General features: G+C 52.2%; 1 protein-coding gene and 2 pseudogenes across 1 annotated transcript in view; 1 reads left to right on the forward strand and 2 right to left on the reverse strand.

Moving 5' to 3' along the window:
- The window catches only part of LOC130332655 (receptor-type tyrosine-protein phosphatase O-like), a gene marked incomplete at its 3' end in the record, with an annotated part of 168,328 nt that overhangs the window by 105,791 nt on the left and 38,578 nt on the right, over window positions 1-23,959 (forward strand). The window contains 2 exon segments of the mRNA XM_056553817.1: window positions 5,134-5,295; window positions 9,793-9,989. Of these exon segments, the coding sequence (XP_056409792.1) occupies window positions 5,134-5,295; window positions 9,793-9,989 (359 nt within the window).
- LOC130332658 (U2 spliceosomal RNA) lies at window positions 8,323-8,491 on the reverse strand (annotated as a pseudogene).
- On the reverse strand, window positions 9,427-9,533 carry LOC130332657 (U2 spliceosomal RNA; annotated as a pseudogene).

Genomic DNA, 23,959 nt, shown 5'->3' on the forward strand with positions numbered 1-23,959 from the left:
CCCACAGTCACCCTGTATACTAGAGGCGCCTTATCCCCGAGCTTCCTGCTGCTTATGACCCCACAGTCACCCTGTATACTAGAGGCGCCTTATCCCCGAGCTTCCTGCTGCTTATGACCCCTCAGTCACCCTGTATACTAGAGGCACCTTATCCCCGAGCTTCCTGCTGCTTATGACCCCACAGTCACCCTGTATACTTGAGGCTTCTTATCCCCGAGCTTCCTGCTGCTTATGACCCCTCAGTCACCCTGTATACTAGAGGCACCTTATACCCGAGCTTACTGCTGCTTATGACCCCTCGGTTACCCTGTATACTAGAGGCACCTTATCCCCGAGCTTCCTGCTGCTTATGACCCCTCGGTCACCCTGTATACTAGAGGCTTCTTATCCCCGAGCTTCCTGCTGCTTATGACCCCTCGGTCACCCTGTATACTAGAGGCTTCTTATACCCGAGCTTCCTGCTGCTTATGACCCCACAGTCACCCTGTATACTAGAGGCACCTTATCCCCGAGCTTACTGCTGCTTATGACCCCACAGTCACCCTGTATACTAGAGGCGCCTTATCCCCGAGCTTCCTGCTGCTTATGACCCCTCGGTCACCCTGTATACTAGAGGCTTCTTATCCCCGAGCTTCCTGCTGCTTATGACCCCACAGTCACCCTGTATACTAGAGGCGCCTTATCCCCGAGCTTCCTGCTGCTTATGACCCCTCAGTCACCCTGTATACTAGAGGCTTCTTATCCCCGAGCTTCCTGCTGCTTATGACCCCACAGTCACCCTGTATACTAGAGGCTTCTTATCCCCGAGCTTCCTGCTGCTTATGACCCCTCAGTCACCCTGTATACTAGAGGCTTCCTATCCCCGAGCTTCCTGCTGCTTATGACCCCTCAGTCACCCTGTATACTAGAGGCTTCTTATCCCCGAGCTTCCTGCTGCTTATGACCCCTCGGTCACCCTGTATACTAGAGGCTTCTTATCCCCGAGCTTACTGCTGCTTATGACCCCACAGTCACCCTGTATACTAGAGGCTTCCTATCCCCGAGCTTCCTGCTGCTTATGACCCCTCAGTCACCCTGTATATTAGAGGCTTCTTATCCCCGAGCTTCCTGCTGCGTATGACCCCTCGATCACCCTGTATACTAGAGGCTTCTTATCCCCAAGCTTCCTGCTGCTTATGACCCCACAGTCACCCTGTATACTAGAGGCTTCTTATCCCCGAGCTTCCTGCTGCTTATGACCCCTCGGTCACCCTGTATACTAGAGGTTTCTTATACCCGAGCTTCCTGCTGCTTATGACCCCTCGGTCACCCTGTATACTAGAGGCTTCTTATCCCCGAGCTTACTGCTGCTTATGACCCCACAGTCACCCTTTATACTAGAGGCTTCTTATCCCCAAGCTTCCTGCTGCTTATGACCCCACAGTCACCCTGTATACTAGAGGCACCTTATCCCCGAGCTTACTGCTGCTTATGACCCCACAGTCACCCTGTATACTAGAGGCTTCTTATCCCCGAGCTTCCTGCTGCTTATGACCCCACAGTCACCCTGTATACTAGAGGCTTCTTATCCTGAGCTTCCTGCTGCTTATGACCCCTCAGTCACCCTGTATACTAGAGGCTTCTTATCCCCGAGCTTCCTGCTGCTTATGACCCCTCGGTCACCCTGTATACTAGAGGCTTCTTATCCCCGAGCTTACTGCTGCTTATGACCCCACAGTCACCCTGTATACTAGAGGCTTCCTATCCCCGAGCTTCCTGCTGCTTATGACCCCTCAGTCACCCTGTATATTAGAGGCTTCTTATCCCCGAGCTTCCTGCTGCGTATGACCCCTCGATCACCCTGTATACTAGAGGCTTCTTATCCCCAAGCTTCCTGCTGCTTATGACCCCACAGTCACCCTGTATACTAGAGGCTTCTTATCCCCGAGCTTCCTGCTGCTTATGACCCCTCGGTCACCCTGTATACTAGAGGTTTCTTATACCCGAGCTTCCTGCTGCTTATGACCCCTCGGTCACCCTGTATACTAGAGGCTTCTTATCCCCGAGCTTACTGCTGCTTATGACCCCACAGTCACCCTTTATACTAGAGGCTTCTTATCCCCAAGCTTCCTGCTGCTTATGACCCCACAGTCACCCTGTATACTAGAGGCACCTTATCCCCGAGCTTACTGCTGCTTATGACCCCACAGTCACCCTGTATACTAGAGGCTTCTTATCCCCGAGCTTCCTGCTGCTTATGACCCCACAGTCACCCTGTATACTAGAGGCTTCTTATCCCGAGCTTCCTGCTGCTTATGACCCCTCGGTCACCCTGTATACTAGAGGCACCTTATCCCCGAGCTTACTGCTGCTTATGACCCCACAGTCACCCTGTATACTAGAGGCACCTTATACCCGAGCTTCCTGCTGCTTATGACCCCACAGTCACCCTGTATACTAGAGGCTTCTTATCCCCGAGCTTCCTGCTGCTATGACCCCTCGGTCACCCTGGATACTAGAGGCTTCTTATACCCGAGCTTCCTGCTGCTTATGACCCCCTCGGTCACCCTGTATACTAGAGGCACCTTATCCCCGAGCTTACTGCTGCTTATGACCCCACAGTCACCCTGTATACTAGAGGCACCTTATCCCCGAGCTTACTGCTGCTTATGACCCCACAGTCACCCTGTATACTAGAGGCTTCTTATACCCGAGCTTCCTGCTGCTTATGACCCCACAGTCACCCTGTATACTAGAGGCTTCTTATCCCTGAGCTTCCTGCTGCTTATGACCCCCTCTGTCACCCTGTATACTAGAGGCTTCTTATACCCGAGCTTCCTGCTGCTTATGACCCCTCGGTCACCCTGTATACTAGAGGCACCTTATCCCCGAGCTTCCTGCTGCTTATGACCCCTCGGTCACCCTGTATACTAGAGGCTTCTTATACCAGAGCTTCCTGCTGCTTATGACCCCACAGTCACCCTGTATACTAGAGGCTTCTTATACCCGAGCTTCCTGCTGCTTATGACCCCTCGGTCACCCTGTATACTAGAGGCTTCTTATCTCCGAGCTTCCTGCTGCTTATGACCCCACAGTCACCCTGTATACTAGAGGCTTCTTATCCCCGAGCTTCCTGCTGCTTATGACCCCACAGTCACCCTGTATACTAGAGGCACCTTATACCCGAGCTTCCTGCTGCTTATGACCCCTCGGTCACCCTGTATACTAGAGGCACCTTATCCCCGAGCTTCCTGCTGCTTATGACCCCACAGTCACCCTTTATACTAGAGGCACCTTATCCCCGAGCTTCCTGCTGCTTATGACCCCACAGTCACCCTGTATACTAGAGGCACCTTAGACCCGAGCTTCCTGCTGCTTATGACCCCTCGGTCACCCTGTATACTAGAGGCACCTTATCCCTGAGCTTCCTGCTGCTTATGACCCCTCGGTCACCCTGTATACTAGAGGCTTCTTATCCCCGAGCTTCCTGCTGCTTATGACCCCACAGTCACCCTGTATACTAGAGGCTTCTTATCCCCGAGCTTCCTGCTGCTTATGACCCCACAGTCACCCTGGATACTAGAGGCTTCTTATCCCCGAGCTTACTGCTGCTTATGACCCCACAGTCACCCTGTATACTAGAGGCGCCTTATCCCCGAGCTTCCTGCTGCTTATGACCCCACAGTCACCCTGTATACTAGAGGCGCCTTATCCCCGAGCTTCCTGCTGCTTATGACCCCTCAGTCACCCTGTATACTAGAGGCACCTTATCCCCGAGCTTCCTGCTGCTTATGACCCCACAGTCACCCTGTATACTTGAGGCTTCTTATCCCCGAGCTTCCTGCTGCTTATGACCCCTCAGTCACCCTGTATACTAGAGGCACCTTATACCCGAGCTTCCTGCTGCTTATGACCCCTCGGTTACCCTGTATACTAGAGGCACCTTATCCCCGAGCTTCCTGCTGCTTATGACCCCTCAGTCACCCTGTATACTAGAGGCTTCTTATCCCCGAGCTTCCTGCTGCTTATGACCCCTCGGTCACCCTGTATACTAGAGGCTTCTTATCCCCGAGCTTCCTGCTGCTTATGACCCCTCGGTCACCCTGTATACTAGAGGCTTCTTATACCCGAGCTTCCTGCTGCTTATGACCCCACAGTCACCCTGTATACTAGAGGCACCTTATCCCCGAGCTTACTGCTGCTTATGACCCCACAGTCACCCTGTATACTAGAGGCGCCTTATCCCCGAGCTTCCTGCTGCTTATGACCCCTCGGTCACCCTGTATACTAGAGGCTTCTTATCCCCGAGCTTACTGCTGCTTATGACCCCACAGTCACCCTGTATACTAGAGGCGCCTTATCCCCGAGCTTCCTGCTGCTAATGACCCCACAGTCACCCTGTATACTAGAGGCGCCTTATCCCCGAGCTTCCTGCTGCTTATGACCCCTCAGTCACCCTGTATACTAGAGGCTTCTTATCCCCGAGCTTCCTGCTGCTTATGACCCCACAGTCACCCTGTATACTAGAGGCTTCTTATCCCCGAGCTTCCTGCTGCTTATGACCCCTCAGTCACCCTGTATACTAGAGGCTTCCTATCCCCGAGCTTCCTGCTGCTTATGACCCCTCAGTCACCCTGTATACTAGAGGCTTCTTATCCCCGAGCTTCCTGCTGCTTATGACCCCTCGGTCACCCTGTATACTAGAGGCTTCTTATCCCCGAGCTTCCTGCTGCTTATGACCCCACAGTCACCCTGTATACTAGAGGCTTCCTATCCCCGAGCTTCCTGCTGCTTATGACCCCTCAGTCACCCTGTATATTAGAGGCTTCTTATCCCCGAGCTTCCTGCTGCGTATGACCCCTCGATCACCCTGTATACTAGAGGCTTCTTATCCCCAAGCTTCCTGCTGCTTATGACCCCTCAGTCACCCTGTATACTAGAGGCACCTTATCCCCGAGCTTCCTGCTGCTTATGACCCCACAGTCACCCTGTATACTAGAGGCACCTTATCCCCGAGCTTCCTGCTGCGTATGACCCCTCGATCACCCTGTATACTAGAGGCACCTTATCCCCGAGCTTCCTGCTGCTTATGACCTCACAGTCGAGTCATTTTCTTCCCCCGTCTCCATGTTGTTTTTATTTTCCTTAATACAGACAATACATCAGATGTGTCTACAGTGGATGAGAACACTCATGAATTTGTAACAGAACTAAAGGAACATGGGAAATACAAGCTAACAATAAGAACCTTCAGCTCCTCCGGGTCCTGTCCCACTCGAGAGAGTGATTCCTCCAAAGCCGTGAGTTTTTATATCAGTAAGTGCCGCGTCTTCTGTGTTATTATTCACATTGTATTTCATAGTAAGCCCCCTCTGTCCTTTCCCCAGAGTGTCCCACCATCAGCCCCACTCTGAGTAATGAAGGATTCTTATAGGATTGAAGGTCCTGAGTTGTGAGGGATTATGTGATTTTAGTACATTTTCTCCATGTGTTAGAGATTGATCTGGGTTCAGAGGTCAGCTGACATTATCATTATTTTTATTATATACTGTACATATATGGCCATCCAGTTAGTTATGGTTAGATGATATGGTCCAGTGTTTCCCCTCTTTTGTCCCTCTGGTTGTTTTTGGCTGCAGATATACGAACCCTATTGTACACTAAAGACACAAGAGCAGACCTGTATCACTCTTTAAGCCCCTGTCACTCTGCCGCTGCTGCCGCGGCCATTAAAGACAATTTTTTTTCTTTCTCACTTTAACGGCCGTTCTCGTTACTGGGAGCAACGGGCAACAACGATTCCTGACGGCTCCCATTTACTATTATTAGGGCCACCTGGACCCGTTATTTTTTGATGGGAATAGCGGGAGAAAAAGATGGCACTTGCAGTCTTTTCCCCTGGACTCCCCCGACGGCCGTCACACTGCCGTGTGCTAACGACAGTGTGAAAGTAGCCAAAGGTTTTTGGTTTTGTTTTGTTTTTTGTTTTGCAGAAACCTTCCCTAAAGCTGGACACCTTTAAATGTTTCCATGAATTAAATAATAAAGCTGTTAAGTGTTGTCCTCTATAAATCAGACACTGATGAAGGTGACATGTGTATAGGGGGCAGGGTACAATTGGGTTACAATTAAGGGTTAACAATGAGTCAGTTGGTTGTATAATAGCAGAAGATGGTGGTGGGTTAGGGTTTTGTTATTTGGTTCGTCTGGTTATATTGGGTTAGTGGTAGGGGTAGATTTTACTGGCAGGGGCAATTGTTAGGAACTGGGGTCACATTAGGGAATTAGAAATAAATGCTGGATTAGTAAAATATTAAACTAGGATTTAGAGGAACTTTGGGGTCAGTGGGATAGTAACATTGGGGTCTGTGGGATCATACATGGTTGAGATGTAGTCGTTTAGGGTTAACTAAACTTTACAAAGGGTAAGGCTGCATTAACACCACAATTTGAGTGTCCGCTGCACAGATACGATTTCAGAAGCTCAAATCGGCTGAAATCGTGTCTGTGCGCGGACATTTACGGGCCCATTAACTATTATGGGGCTGTGGACCCGATCGCAGTCTGCTAGTGACTATGATCTGGTCATTTTCTAAGCATGACTACGATCGGGTCCCATAATAGTTAATGGACCTGTACATGTCCGTGCACAGATACAATTTCAGAAGCTGAAATTGTATCTGTGCAGTGGACACTCAAATCGTGGTGTGAAGCCAGCCTTATAGACATTGTTGTGGGAAGCATTTGGGTTGAGGTTAGAAATTAGAGATCACTCCGAACATGGCCAGGATAGAAATGAACCTTATGGATATTCTCTATCCTATACTTTACTGCCTACAAAACCTTTCCTTTAAGTTTGGACTGGATTTAGTAAGGACTAGATAAGGAAGTATTGGGTTAGGATGAGAATTGAGTTGGGATGAGTGAGGTAAGTATAGGTTTATTGTGGATCGGTGTTTGACATGATTGAGAGTGGGAGAGGAAGAATGGATATTGGAGGTATTAGGAGAAGATATGAAAGCTTTGGGTTGGTATACAGATAAGTAAACCTATGGTTAGTGTTAGTTGTGATTGGGATATGTGTGAGATAGGATGGACCTTAGATATATTGGGATTTGGAGGTATTGAGGAAAGAGGAAAATGATTTGGTGGGAGGTTAAGAAGCATTGGATTGGCATACAGATTAGCAAGCCTATGGTTAGTGTTAGCTGTGATTGGGTTATGGATGACATAGGATGGACCTTGGAGATATTGGGGTTTGGAGGTATTGAGCGAAGGGGAAGAAAAATATGGGTTGACATACAGATTTGTAAGTCTATGGTTAGGGTTAGCTGTGAATGGGTTGGGGTGACATGGGATTGTCCTTGGAGATAGTGGGATTTGGAGGTATTGGGAGAACATATGAAACCTTTGGGTTGACATACAGATTAGTAAATCTATGGTTAGGGTTAGTGATTGGGTTATGGATGACATAGGAAAGACCTTGGAGATATTGAGGTAAGGGGAAGAAGATATGGGTTGGCATATAGATTAGGAAGCCTATGGTTAGGGTTAGATGTGATTGGGGAGGGACTTTTGAAGTAATAAGCTACGGACTCGTAATATTAAGCAGCCAAAGCGGGGAAGTTATGCAATTTTTTTTTTTTTAAGAGCCGAGTCAAGTGCTCTCTATCATCCAAAGTGCAAGAAAAAGTGCAAACGTGTCACACTAAAACAAATGTGCACAAAGAATGCGGTCTATTGCTAAGCCCTTCTCCCACAGGAGAGGCCCCCCAACAAACCTACCCTTCACCTCCGGGCCAAAAGGCACCTGCAAGGATTCAGGTTTGATGCCCCTTTTCGCCGAAGCTACTAAGGGGCCACAAATGTACCTGGCTTCAACCTAAGCGTTAACCAGGGTATCAGCCATGGAGCTGTATACTGATGGCATCTTGGCCGAAGCCAAGATGCTCAGGGGTTGCAGGGAGGTGAGGAACCTAATGGCCACACCCACCTCCCCTAGACTGCCAGGAGGGACATTCAGAAGGGCTACCGCATCCTGACAAATCCTGTGTACAAACAAACACGTAAAAGTGGCACAGTGACATACAAAAATAATAAATAAGTGGATGAGTGCAGATATACTACCCGGTCATCTGGCCCGATCAATAAAATTTCCCTGATCCTAGCCAGAAGGCCGGGACATCAAGGGTGAGTGCCAAAGGTGAAGCGTGTGTAGTGCAGTGCATTCACTCAGTGAGTTATAACACCCAGTGAGTTTCGGCACCTCATGGTCCCCTCTCCCCGAGGCACAAAAGTACCTCGGCTCTAGACCCTCCCAGCCTCATGGCGAGACCCAGAGGAAACAGGTCACATCAGGACAGCCGTTGAGCTGGTGTTGTGGCACCAGCCCCGGAACATCCCCATACACCTGCTCCTCCATGCAGCATCCGTCCTACATCAATGGGAAAGACTAAACCACTGATAAGAACAGATTCTACACTTGATCTTAGCCAAAAGGCTGAGAAGTGATATTAAGCAGCCAAAGCAGGGAAGTTACACTTTTTTTTTTAAGAGCCGAGGAACGTGCTCTGGAATCACCCAAAGTGCAAGAAAAAGTGCAAACGTTACAATAAAAAAAGTGCACAAAGGATGCGGTCTATCGCAAGCCCTTCTCCGACAGGAGAGAGGCCCCCCAACAAACCTTACCCTTCGTCTTCGGACCAAAAGGTACCTGCTAGGTTCCAGGTTCAATGTCCCTTTTCGCCAAAGCTTCTAAGGGACCACAAACGCAAAAAGTGACATAGTGACAAAAAATAAATAACTGAATCTATGCAGATATACTACCCGGACATCCAGCCGGATCTATAAAAATTTCTCTGATCCTAGCCAGAAGGCCGGGAATCAAGAGGTGAGTGCCACAAGGTGAAGAGTTCATGGTGCCCGTGCTTCCACTCAGTGAGCCAATGCTCCCAGTGAGTTTCGGCACCTCTGGGTCACCACTCCCTGCCAGTCTAGGGGAGATGTGTGTGGCCATGAGGTTCTTCACCTCCCTGCTATACCCCGTGGCAACCCTGTTTCGGCAGGATGCCAAACCAGTTTTACTGGTTCCTTGGTGACAACCTGGTTAACGCCTAGTTGTCCGCCGGGAACACTTTCAGTCCCTGAGTAGCTTCAGCAAAAGGGGACATTGTACCTGGAACCTTGCAGGTGCCTTTTGGCCCGGAGGCGAAGGGTTTGGTTTGTTGGGGGGGCCTCTCTCCTTTCGGAGAAGGGCTTGCGATAGATCGCATCCTCGTGCACGTTTTTTTATGTGAACACTTGCACTTTTTAGTTGCACTCGGGTGATTTGAGAGCACGTACCTCGGCTCTAGACCCTCTCAGCCTCATGGCGAGACCCAGAGGAAACGGGTCACATCGAGGCAGCCGTTGAGCTGATTCCTCAGAACCAGCCCCGGAACGCCCCAGTATACCTGCTCTCTCCATGCAGCATCCATCCTACATCAGTGCCCCTATTCTGACACTGATAAGAACAGATTCTACACTTGATCTTAGCCAAAAGGCAGAGAAGCAATATTTAGTAGCCAATTTGTATAACTCCTATTGACTTTAATGGGAGTAACGCAAAAGATTTGGCCCAGCTACACTGTATATGCTATTTTCACAAGGCCCAATTAAAGTCAATGAGAGTTATGTAAATTACACAACTTTGGTGGGACAACCCTTTAAGGTTAAAAAGTGATACGAAGTGATGGAAGGATTAGGGCATTTTTTGTACCATCCCCTTTTTTTTTTTTTTTTTTTTTTACTCATAAGGATTTGTTCCTGAAATAGGTCCAGAAGGGAAATGGTTTGAAGAACTGACAGAGCGACCAGAGAATGTGACGGTGAACGCTCTCAACTCTACGGCGGCCATAGTCTTGTGGACGTCATCTCTGACCAGCAGCAATGAATTTCTTGTGTCTGTCAAATCCCAAACTTGTAAGAAACAGAAGGAAAGTCAGCGAGTGGAGAAGCGATACTGTAAAGAGGTGACGTGAGCATTCCAACCCAGAATCCTCTACACCCCCATCCACCCCCAGACTCCTGTATGTATGGACCCTATCCACCCCCCAGTCTCCTGTATGTATGTATGTACCCTATCCACCCCCAGACTCCTGTATGTATGTACCCTATCCACCCCCCAGTCTCCTGTATGTATGTACCCTATCCACCCCCAGACTCCTGTATGTATGTACCCTATCCACCCCCAGACTCCTGTATGTATGTACCCTACCCACCCCCCAGACTCCTGTATGTATGTACCCTATCCACCCCCAGACTCCTGTATATATGGACCCTATCCACCCCCCAGTCTCCTGTATGTATGTACCCTATCCACCCCCCAGTCTCCTGTATGTATGTACCCTATCCACCCCCCAGACTCCTGTATGTATGGACCCTATCCACCCCCCAGACTCCTGTATGTATGTATGTACCCTATCCACCCCCCAGACTCCTGTATGTATGTATGTACCCTATCCACCCCCCAGTCTCCTGTATGTATGTACCCTATCCACCCCCCAGACTCCTGTATGTATGTATGTACCCTATCCACCCCCAGACTCCTGTATGTATGGACCCTATCCACCCCCAGACTCCTGTATGTATGGACCCTATCCACCCCCCAGACTCCTGTATGTATGGACCCTACCCACCCCCAGACTCCTGTATGTATGTACCCTATCCACCCCCCAGACTCCTGTATGTATGGACCCTATCCACCCCCAGACTCCTGTATGTATGGACCCTATCCACCCCCCAGACTCCTGTATGTATGTACCCTATCCACCCCCCAGTCTCCTGTATGTATGTACCCTATCCACCCCCAGACTCCTGTATGTATGTACCCTATCCACCCCCCAGACTCCTGTATATATGTACCCTATCCACCCCCAGACTCCTGTATGTATGTACCCTATCCACCCCCAGACTCCTGTATGTATGTACCCTACCCACCCCCCAGACTCCTGTATGTATGTACCCTATCCACCCCCAGACTCCTGTATGTATGTACCCTATCCACCCCCAGACTCCTGTATATATGGACCCTATCCACCCCCCAGACTCCTGTATGTATGGACCCTATCCACCCCCAGACTCCTGTATGTATGTACCCTACCCACCCCCCAGTCTCCTGTATGTATGTACCCTACCCACCCCCCAGTCTCCTGTATGTATGTACCCTATCCACCCCCAGACTCCTGTATGTATGTACCCTATCCACCCCCAGACTCCTGTATGTATGTACCCTACCCACCCCCCAGACTCCTGTATGTATGTACCCTATCCACCCCCAGACTCCTGTATATATGGACCCTATCCACCCCCCAGTCTCCTGTATGTATGTACCCTATCCACCCCCCAGTCTCCTGTATGTATGTACCCTATCCACCCCCAGACACCTGTATGTATGGACCCTATCCACCCCCCAGACTCCTGTATGTATGGACCCTATCCACCCCCCAGACTCCTGTATGTATGGACCCTATCCACCCCCCAGACTCCTGTATGTATGTATGTACCCTATCCACCCCCCAGACTCCTGTATGTATGTATGTACCCTATCCACCCCCCAGTCTCCTGTATGTATGTACCCTATCCACCCCCCAGACTCCTGTATGTATGTATGTACCCTATCCACCCCCAGACTCCTGTATGTATGGACCCTATCCACCCCCAGACTCCTGTATGTATGGACCCTATCCACCCCCCAGACTCCTGTATGTATGGACCCTACCCACCCCCAGACTCCTGTATGTATGTACCCTATCCACCCCCCAGACTCCTGTATGTATGGACCCTATCCACCCCCAGACTCCTGTATGTATGGACCCTATCCACCCCCCAGACTCCTGTATGTATGTACCCTATCCACCCCCCAGTCTCCTGTATGTATGTACCCTATCCACCCCCAGTCTCCTGTATGTATGGACCTTACCCACCCCCCAGACTCCTGTATGTATGTACCCTACCCACCCCCAGACTCCTGTATATATGTACCCTATCCACCCCCCAGACTCCTGTATATATGTACCCTATCCACCCCCCAGACTCCTGTATATATGTACCCTATCCACCCCCAGACTCCTGTATGTATGTACCCTATCCACCCCCAGACTCCTGTATGTATGTACCCTACCCACCCCCCAGACTCCTGTATGTATGTACCCTATCCACCCCCAGACTCCTGTATGTATGTACCCTATCCACCCCCAGACTCCTGTATATATGGACCCTATCCACCCCCCAGACTCCTGTATGTATGGACCCTATCCACCCCCAGACTCCTGTATGTATGTACCCTACCCACCCCCCAGTCTCCTGTATGTATGTACCCTATCCACCCCCAGACACCTGTATGTATGGACCCTATCCACCCCCCAGACTCCTGTATGTATGGACCCTATCCACCCCCCAGTCTCCTGTATGTATGTACCCTATCCACCCCCCAGACTCCTGTATGTATGTATGTACCCTATCCACCCCCCAGACTCCTGTATGTATGTACCCTACCCACCCCCAGACACCTGTATGTATGGACCCTATCCACCCCCCAGACTCCTGTATGTATGTATGTACCCTATCCACCCCCCAGTCTCCTGTATGTATGTACCCTATCCACCCCCAGACTCCTGTATGTATGTACCCTATCCACCCCCCAGACTCCTGTATGTATGTACCCTATCCACCCCCAGACTCCTGTATGTATGGACCCTACCCACCCCCAGACTCCTGTATGTATGTACCCTATCCACCCCCCAGTCTCCTGTATGTATGTACCCTATCCACCCCCAGACTCCTGTATGTATGTACCCTACCCACCCCCAGACTCCTGTATGTATGGACCCTATCCACCCCCAGACTCCTGTATGTATGGACCCTACCCACCCCCAGACTCCTGTATGTATGGACCCTACCCACCCCTAGACTCCTGTATGTATGGACCCTACCCACCCCCAGACTCCTGTATGTATGGACCCTACCCACCCCCAGACTCCTGTATGTATGGACCCTACCCACCCCCAGACTCCTGTATGTATGGACCCTACCCACCCCCAGACTCCTGTATGTATGTATGTACCCTATCCACCCCCAGACTCCTGTATGTATGTACCCTATCCACCCCCCAGACACCTGTATGTATGTACCCTACCCACCCCCAGACACCTGTATGTATGTACCCTATCCACCCCCCAGTCTCCTGTATGTATGTATGTACCCTATCCACCCCCAGACTCCTGTATGTATGTACCCTATCCACCCCCAGACTCCTGTATGTATGTACCCTATCCACCCCCCAGACTCCTGTATGTATGGACCCTATCCACCCCCCAGTCTCCTGTATGTATGTACCCTATCCACCCCCAGACTCCTGTATGTATGTACCCTATCCACCCCCAGACTCCTGTATGTATGTACCCTATCCACCCCCAGACTCCTGTATGTATGTACCCTATCCACCCCCAGTCTCCTGTATGTATGTACCCTATCCACCCCCCAGTCTCCTGTATGTATGGACCCTATCCACCCCCAGACTCCTGTATGTATGGACCCTACCCACCCCCCAGTCTCCTGTATGTATGTACCCTATCCACCCCCAGACTCCTGTATGTATGGACCCTATCCACCCCCCAGACTCCTGTATGTATGGACCCTATCCACCCCCCAGACTCCTGTATGTATGGACCCTATCCACCCCCCAGTCTCCTGTATGTATGTACCCTACCCACCCCCCAGACTCGTGTATGTATGGACCCTATCCACCCCCCAGTCTCCTGTATGTATGTACCCTATCCACCCCCAGACTCCTGTATGTATGGACCCTACCCACCCCCAGACTCCTGTATGTATGTACCCTATCCACCCCCAGACTCCTGTATGTATGGACCCTACCCACCCCCCAGACTCCTGTATGTATGGACCCTACCCACCCCCAGACTCCTGTATGTATGGACCCTATCCACCCCCAGACTCCTGTATGTATGGACCCTACCCACCCCCAGACTCCTGTATGTATGTATGGACCCTATCCACCCCCCAGTCTCCTGTATGTATGGACCCTACCCACCCCCAGACTCCTGTATGTATGTATGTACCCTATCCACCCCCCAGTCTCCTGTATGTATGGACCCTATCCACCCCCAGTCTCCTGTATGTATGGACCCTATCCACCCCCCAGTCTCCTGTATGTATGGACCCTACCCACCCCCCAGACTCCTGTATGTATGGACCCTACCCACCCCCAGACTCCTGTATGTATGTACCCTATCCACCCCCAGACTCCTGTATGTATGGACCCTACCCACCCCCAGACTCCTGTATGTATGTACCCTATCCACCCCCAGACTCCTGTATGTGTGGACCCTACCCACCCCCAGACACCTGTATGTATGGACCCTACCTACCCCCCAGAATCCTGTATGTATGGACCCTACCCACCCCCCAGACTCCTGTATGTATGTACCCTACCCACCCCCAGACTCCTGTATGTATGTACCCTACCCACCCCCAGACTCCTGTATGTATGTACCCTATCCACCCCCCCAGACTCCTGTATGTATGGACCCTACCCACCCCCCAGACTCCTGTATGTATGGACCCTACCCACCCCCCAGTCTCCTGTATGTATGGACCCTATCTACCCCCCCAGACTCCTGTATGTATGGACCCTACCCACCCCCAGACTCCTGTATGTATGTACCCTACCCACCCCCAGACTCCTGTATGTATGTATGTACCCTATCCACCCCCCAGACTCCTGTATGTATGTACCCTACCCACTCCTGTATGTATGTACCCTATCCATTCCCAGACTCCTGTATGTATGTACCCTATCCACCCCCCAGACACCTGTATTAATGGACCCTATCCACCCCCCAGACACCTGTATGTATGGACCCTATCCACCCCCCAGACTCCTGTATGTATGTACCCTATCCACCCCCCAGACTCCTGTATGTATGGACCCTATCCACCCCCCAGACTCCTGTATGTATGTACCCTATCCACCCCCCAGACTCCTGTATGTATGGACCCTATCCACCCCCCAGACACCTGCATTAATGGACCCTATCCACCCCCAGACACCTGTATGTATGTACCCTATCCACCCCCCAGACTCCTGTATGTATGTACCCTATCCACCCCCAGACTCCTGTATGTATGGACCCTACCCACCCCCAGACTCCTGTATGTATGGACCCTACCCACCCCTAGACTCCTGTATATATGGACCCTACCCACCCCCCAGACTCCTGTATGTATGGACCCTATCCATTCCCAGACTCCTGTATGTATGTACCCTATCCACCCCCCAGACTCCTGTATGTATGGACCCTACCCACCCCCCAGACTCCTGTATGTATGTATGTACCCTATCCACCCCCCAGACTCCTGTATGTATGGACCCTATCCACCCCCCAGACTCCTGTATGTATGTATGTACCCTATCCACCCCCCAGACTCCTGTATGTATGGACCCTACCCACCCCCCAGAATCCTGTATGTATGGACCCTACCCACCCCCAGACTCCTCTATGTATGGACCCTATCCACCCCCCAGACTCCTGTATATATGTACCCTATCCACCCCCCAGTCTCCTGTATGTATGGACCCTACCCACCCCTAGACTCCTGTATGTATGGACCCTACCCACCCCCCAGACTCCTGTATGTATGGACCCTATCCACCCCCAGACTCCTGTATGTATGGACCCTATCCACCCCCAGACTCCTGTATGTATGGACCCTACCCACCCCCCAGACTCCTGTATGTATGGACCCTATCCACCCCCCCAGACTCCTGTATGTATGGACCCTACCCACCCCCATAATCCTGTATGTATAGACCCTATCCACCCCCCAGACACCTGTATGTATGGACCCTATCCACCCCCCAGACACCTGTATTAATGGACCCTATCCACCCCCCAGACACCTGTATGTATGTACCCTATCCACCCCCAGACTCCTGTATGTATGGACCCTACCCACCCCCCAGACTCCTGTATGTATGTATGTACCCTATCCACCCCCCAGACTCCTCTATGTATGGACCCTATCCGTCCCCCAGACACCTGTATGTATGGACCCTATCCACCCCCCAGACTCCTGTATGTATGTACCCTATCCACCCCCCAGACTCCTGCATGTATGGACCCTATCCACCCCCCAGACACCTGTATGTATGTACCCTATTCACCCCCCAGACTCCTGTATGTATGTACCCTATTCACCCCCCAGACACCTGTATGTATGGACCCTATCCACCCCCCAGACTCCTGTATGTATGTACCCTATCCACCCCCCAGACACCTGCATTAATGGACCCTATCCACCCCCCAGACACCTGTATGTATGTACCCTATTCACCCCCCAGACTCCTGTATGTATGTACCCTATCCACCCCCCAGACTCCTGTATGTATGTACCCTATCCACCCCCCAGACACCTGTATGTATGGACCCTACCCACCCCCCAGTCTCCTGTATGTATGTACCCTATCCACCCCCAGACTCCTGTATGTATGGACCCTACCCACCCCCAGACTCCTGTATGTATGGACCCTATCCACCCCCCAGACTCCTGTATGTATGTACCCTATCCACCCCCCAGACACCTGTATGTATGGACCCTACCCACCCCCCAGTCTCCTGTATGTATGTACCCTATCCACCCCCCAGACACCTGTATGTATGGACCCTATCCACCCCCCAGTCTCCTGTATGTATGGACCCTATCCACCCCCAGACTCCTGTATGTATGGACCCTACCCACCCCCAGACTCCTTTATATATGGACCCTATCCACCCCCCAGACACCTGTATGTATGGACCCTATCCACCCCCCAGACTCATGTATGTATGGACCCTATCCACCCCCCAGACTCCTGTATGTATGTACCCTATCCACCCCCCAGACTCCTGTATGTATGGACTCTATCCACCCCCCAGACACCTGTATGTATGGACCCTATCCACCCCCAGACTCCTGTATGTATGTACCCTATCCACCCCCCAGACTCCTGTATGTTTGTACCCTATCCACCCCCAGACTCCTGTATGTATGGACCCTATCCACCCCCAGACTCCTGTATGTATGGACCCTATCCACCCCCAGACTCCTGTATGTATGTACCCTATCCACCCCCCAGACTCCTGTATGTTTGTACCCTATCCACCCCCAGACTCCTGTATGTATGGACCCTATCCACCCCCAGTCTCCTGTATGTATGTACCCTACCCACCCCCAGACTCCTGTATGTATGGACCCTATCCACCCCCAGACTCCTGTATGTATGGACCCTACCCACCCCCAGACTCCTGTATGTATGTACCCTACCCACCCCAGACTCCTTTATGTATGTACCCTATCCACCCCCCAGACTCCTGTATGTATGTATGGACCCTACCCACCCCCCAGACTCCTGTATGTATGTACCCTACCCACTCCTGTATGTATGTACCCTATCCATTCCCAGACTCCTGTATGTATGTACCCTATCCATTCCCAGACTCCTGTATGTATGTACCCTATCCACCCCCCAGACTCCTGTATGTATGTATGTACCCTATCCACCCCCCAGACTCCTGTATGTATGAACCCTACCCACCCCCAGACTCCTGTATGTATGGACCCTATCCACCCCCAGACTCCTGTATGTATGGACCCTATCCACCCCCAGACTGCTGTATGTATGTATGTACCCTATCCACCCCCCAGACTCCTGTATGTATGGACCCTACCCACCCCCAGACTCCTGTATGTATGGACCCTATCCACCCCCAGACTCCTGTATGTATGTACCCTACCCACCCCCAGACTGCTGTATGTATGGACCCTACCCACCCCCAGACTCCTTTATGTATGGACCCTACCCACCCCCCAGACTCCTGTATGTATGTACCCTACCCACCCCCAGATTCCTGTATGTATGGACCCTACCCACCCCCAGACTCCTGTATGTATGGACCCTACCCACCCCCAGACTCCTGTATGTATGGACCCTACCCACCCCCAGACTCCTGTATGTATGTACCCTATCCACCCCCCCAGACTCCTGTATGTATGGACCCTACCCACCCCCAGACTTCTGTATGTATGGACCCTACCCACCCCCAGACTCCTGTATGTATGTACCCTATCCACCCCCAGACTCCTGTATGTATGGACCCTACCCACCCCCAGACTCCTGTATGTATGTACCCTACCCACCCCCAGACTCCTGTATGTATGTACCCTATCCACCCCCCTAGACTCCTGTATGTATGTACCCTACCCACCCCCAGACTCCTGTATGCATGGACCCTACCCACCCCCAGACTCCTGTATGTATGGACCCTATCCACCCCCCAGACTCCTGTATGTATGGACCCTACCCACCCCCCAGACTCCTGTATGTATGGACCCTACCCACCCCCAGACTCCTGTATGTATGTACCCTATCCACCCCCAGACTCCTGTATGTATGGACCTTACCCACCCCCATACTCCTGTATGTATGGACCCTACCCACCCCCCAGACTACTGTATGTATGTACCCTACCCACCCCCAGACTCCTGTATGTATGTACCCTACCCACCCCCAGATTCCTGTATGTATGTACCCTATCCTCCCCCCAGACTCCTGTATGTATGGACCCTATCCACCCCCCAGACTCCTGTATGTATGGACCCTACCCACCCCCAGACTCCTGTATGTATGTACCCTATCCACCCCCCAGTCTCCTGTATGTATGGACCTTACCCACCCCCAGACTCCTGTATGTATGGACCCTACCCACCCCCAGACTCCTGTATGTATGTACCCTACCCACCCCCAGACTCCTGTATGTATGTACCCTACCCACCCCCAGACTCCTGTATGTATGGACCCTATCCACCCCCCAGACTCCTGTATGTATGTACCCTATCCACCCCCCAGACTCCTGTATGTATGGACCCTACCCACCCCCCAGACTCCTGTATGTATGGACCCTACCCACCCCCAGACTCCTGTATGTATGTACCCTATCCTCCCCCCAGACTCCTGTATGTATGGACCCTACCCACCCCCAGACTCCTGTATGTATGTACCCTATCCTCCCCCCAGACTCCTGTATGTATGGACCCTACCCACCCCCAGACTCCTTTATGTATGTACCCTACCCACTCCTGTATGTATGTACCCTATCCACCCCCCAGACTCCTGTATGTATGTATGTACCCTATCCACCCCCCAGACTCCTGTATGTATGTACCCTACCCACCCCCAGACTCCTGTATGTATGGACCCTACCCACCCCCCAGACTCCTGTATGTATGTACCCTATCTACCCCCCAGTCTCCTGTATGTATGGACCCTACCCACCCCCCAGACTCCTGTATGTATGGACCCTACCCACCCCCAGACTCCTGTATGTATTTACCCTACCCACCCCCAGACTCCTGTATGTATGGACCCTACCCACCCCCAGACTCCTGTATGTATGGACCCTACCCACACCCAGACTCCTGTATGTATGGACCCTACCCACCCCCAGACTCCTGTATGTATGTACCCTATCCACCCCCAGTCTCCTGTATGTATGGACCCTATCCACCCCCAGACTCCTGTATGTATGGACCCTATCCACCCCCCCAGACTCCTGTATGTATGTACCCTACCCACCCCCAGACTCCTGTATGTATGTACCCTACCCACCCCCAGACTCCTGTATGTATGTACCCTACCCACCCCCAGACTCCTGTATGTATGTACCCTATCCACCCCCCAGACTCCTGTATGTATGGACCCTATCCACCCCCCAGACTCCTGTATGTATGTATGTACCCTATCCACCCCCCAGACTCCTGTATGTATGGACCCTATCCACCCCCCAGACTCCTGTATGTATGGACCCTACCCACCCCCAGACTCCTGTATGTATGGACCCTATCCACCCCCCAGACTCCTGTATGTATGGACCCTATCCACCCCCCAGACTCCTGTATGTATGGACCCTACCCACCCCCCAGACTCCTGTATGTATGGACCCTACCCACCCCCAGACTCCTGTATGTATGTACCCTATCCACCCCCCAGTCTCCTGTATGTATGGACCCTACCCACCCCCCAGACTACTGTATGTATGGACCTTACCCACCCCCATACTCCTGTATGTATGGACCCTACCCACCCCCCAGACTACTGTATGTATGTACCCTACCCACCCCCAGACTCCTGTATGTATGTACCCTACCCACCCCCAGATTCCTGTATGTATGGACCCTATCCTCCCCCCAGACTCCTGTATGTATGGACCCTATCCACCCCCCAGACTCCTGTATGTATGGACCCTACCCACCCCCAGACTCCTGTATGTATGTACCCTACCCACCCCCAGACTCCTGTATGTATGTACCCTACCCACCCCCAGACTCCTGTATGTATGGACCCTATCCACCCCCCAGTCTCCTGTATGTATGTACCCTATCCACCCCCCAGACTCCTGTATGTATGGACCCTACCCACCCCCCAGACTCCTGTATGTATGGACCCTACCCACCTCCCAGACTCCTGTATGTATGTACCCTATCCACCCCCAGACTCCTGTATGTATGTACCCTATCCACCCCCAGACTCCTGTATGTATGTACCCAACCCGCCCCCAGACTCCTGTATGTATGGACCCTACCCACCCCCAGACTCCTGTATGTATGTACCCTATCCTCCCCCCAGACTCCTGTATGTATGGACCCTACCCACCCCCAGACTCCTGTATGTATGTACCCTACCCACCCCCAGACTCCTGTATGTATGTACCCTATCCACCCCCAGACTCCTGTATGTATGGACCCTATCTACCCCCCAGTCTCCTGTATGTATGGACCCTATCCACCCCCCAGACTCCTGTATGTATGGACCCTACCCACCCCCAGACTCCTGTATGTATGGACCCTACCCACCCCCAGACTCCTGTATGTATGGACCCTACCCACCCCCAGACTCCTGTATGTATGTACCCTATCCACCCCCAGACTCCTGTATGTATGGACCCTATCTACCCCCCAGTCTCCTGTATGTATGGACCCTATCCACCCCCCAGACTCCTGTATGTATGGACCCTACCCACCCCCAGACTCCTGTATGTATGGACCCTACCCACCCCCAGACTCCTGTATGTATGGACCCTACCCACCCCCAGACTCCTGTATGTATGGACCCTACCCACCCCCAGTCTCCTGTATGTATGGACCCTATCCACCCCCCAGACTCCTGTATGTATGTACCCAACCCGCCCCAGACTCCTGTATGTATGGACCCTATCCACCCCCCAGACTCCTGTATGTATGTACCCAACCCGCCCCAGACTCCTGTATGTATGGACCCTACCCACCCCCAGACTCCTGTATGTATGTACCCTATCCTCCCCCCAGACTCCTGTATGTATGGACCCTACCCACCCCCCAGTCTCCTGTATGTATGGACCCTACCCACCCCCAGACTCCTGTATGTATGTACCCTATCCACCCCCCAGTCTCCTGTATGTATGGACCTTACCCACCCCCAGACTCCTGTATGTATGGACCCTACCCACCCCCAGACTCCTGTATGTATGTACCCTACCCACCCCCAGACTCCTGTATGTATGTACCCTACCCACCCCCAGACTCCTGTATGTATGGACCCTATCCACCCCCCAGACTCCTGTATGTATGTACCCTATCCACCCCCCAGACTCCTGTATGTATGTACCCTATCCACCCCCCAGACTCCTGTATGTATGGACCCTACCCACCCCCCAGACTCCTGTATGTATGGACCCTACCCACCCCCCAGACTCCTGTATGTATGGACCCTATCCACCCCCAGACTCCTGTATGTATGTACCCAACCCGCCCCCAGACTCCTGTATGTATGTACCCAACCCGCCCCCAGACTCCTGTATGTATGGACCCTACCCACCCCCAGACTCCTGTATGTATGTACCCTATCCTCCCCCCAGACTCCTGTATGTATGTACCCTATCTACCCCCCAGTCTCCTGTATGTATGGACCCTACCCACCCCCAGACTCCTGTATGTATGGACCCTATCCACCCCCAGACTCCTGTATGTATTTACCCTACCCACCCCCAGACTCCTGTATGTATGGACCCTACCCACCCCCCAGACTCCTGTATGTATGTACCCTATCCACCCGCAGACTCCTGTATGTATGGACCCTACCCACCCCCAGACTCCTGTATGTATGGACCCTACCCACCCCCCAGACTCCTGTATGTATGTACCCTATCCACCCCCAGACTCCTGTATGTATGGACCCTACCCACACCCAGACTCCTGTATGTATGGACCCTACCCACCCCCAGACTCCTGTATGTATGGACCCTATCCACCCCCCAGACTCCTGTATGTATGTACCCTACCCACCCCCAGACTCCTGTATGTATGTACCCTACCCACCCCCAGACTCCTGTATGTATGTACCCTACCCACCCCCAGACTCCTGTATGTATGTACCCTATCCACCCCCCAGACTCCTGTATGTATGGACCCTACCCACCCCCAGACTCCTGTATGTATGGACCCTATCCACCCCCAGACTCCTGTATGTATGGACCCTACCCACCCCCAGACTCCTGTATGTATGGACCCTATCCACCCCCCAGACTCCTGTATGTATGTACCCTATCCACCCCCCAGACTCCTGTATGTATGTACCCTATCCACCCCCCAGACTCCTGTATGTATGGACCCTATCCACCCCCAGACTCCTGTATGTATGTACCCTACCCACCCCCAGACTCCTGTATGTATGTACCCTACCCACCCCCAGACTCCTGTATGTATGTACCCTATCCACCCCCCAGACTCCTGTATGTATGGACCCTACCCACCCCCAGACTCCTGTATGTATGGACCCTATCCACCCCCAGACTCCTGTATGTATGGACCCTACCCACCCCCAGACTCCTGTATGTATGGACCCTATCCACCCCCCAGACTCCTGTATGTATGTACCCTATCCACCCCCCAGACTCCTGTATGTATGTACCCTATCCACCCCCCAGACTCCTGTATGTATGGACCCTATCCACCCCCAGACTCCTGTATGCATGGACCCTACCCACCCCCAGACTCCTGTATGTATGGACCCTATCCACCCCCCAGACTCCTGTATGTATGGACCCTATCCACCCCCCAGACTCCTGTATGTATGGACCCTACCCACCCCCCAGACTCCTGTATGTATGGACCCTACCCACCCCCAGACTCCTGTATGTATGTACCCTATCCACCCCCCAGTCTCCTGTATGTATGGACCCTACCCACCCCCCAGACTACTGTATGTATGGACCTTACCCACCCCCATACTCCTGTATGTATGGACCCTACCCACCCCCCAGACTACTGTATGTATGTACCCTACCCACCCCCAGATTCCTGTATGTATGTACCCTATCCACCCCCAGACTCCTGTATGTATGGACCCTATCCACCCCCCAGACTCCTGTATGTATGTACCCTATCCACCCCCAGACTCCTGTATGTATGTACCCTATCCACCCCCCAGACTCCTGTATGTATGTACCCTACCCACCCCCAGACTCCTGTATGTATGTACCCTATCCACCCCCCAGTCTCCTGTATGTATGGACCCTATCCACCCCCAGACTCCTGTATGTATGGACCTTACCCACCCCCAGACTCCTGTATGTATGGACCCTACCCACCCCCAGACTCCTGTATGTATGTACCCTACCCACCCCCAGACTCCTGTATGTATGTACCCTACCCACCCCCAGACTCCTGTATGTATGGACCCTATCCACCCCCCAGACTCCTGTATGTATGGACCCTACCCACCCCCAGACTCCTGTATGTATGTACCCTACCCACCCCCAGACTCCTGTATGTATGTATGTACCCTATCCACCCCCCAGTCTCCTGTATGTATGGACCTTACCCACCCCCAGACTCCTGTATGTATGGACCC

Source organism: Hyla sarda, unplaced genomic scaffold (assembly GCF_029499605.1).
Source record: "Hyla sarda isolate aHylSar1 unplaced genomic scaffold, aHylSar1.hap1 scaffold_385, whole genome shotgun sequence".
Lineage (NCBI taxonomy): Eukaryota > Metazoa > Chordata > Amphibia > Anura > Hylidae > Hyla > Hyla sarda.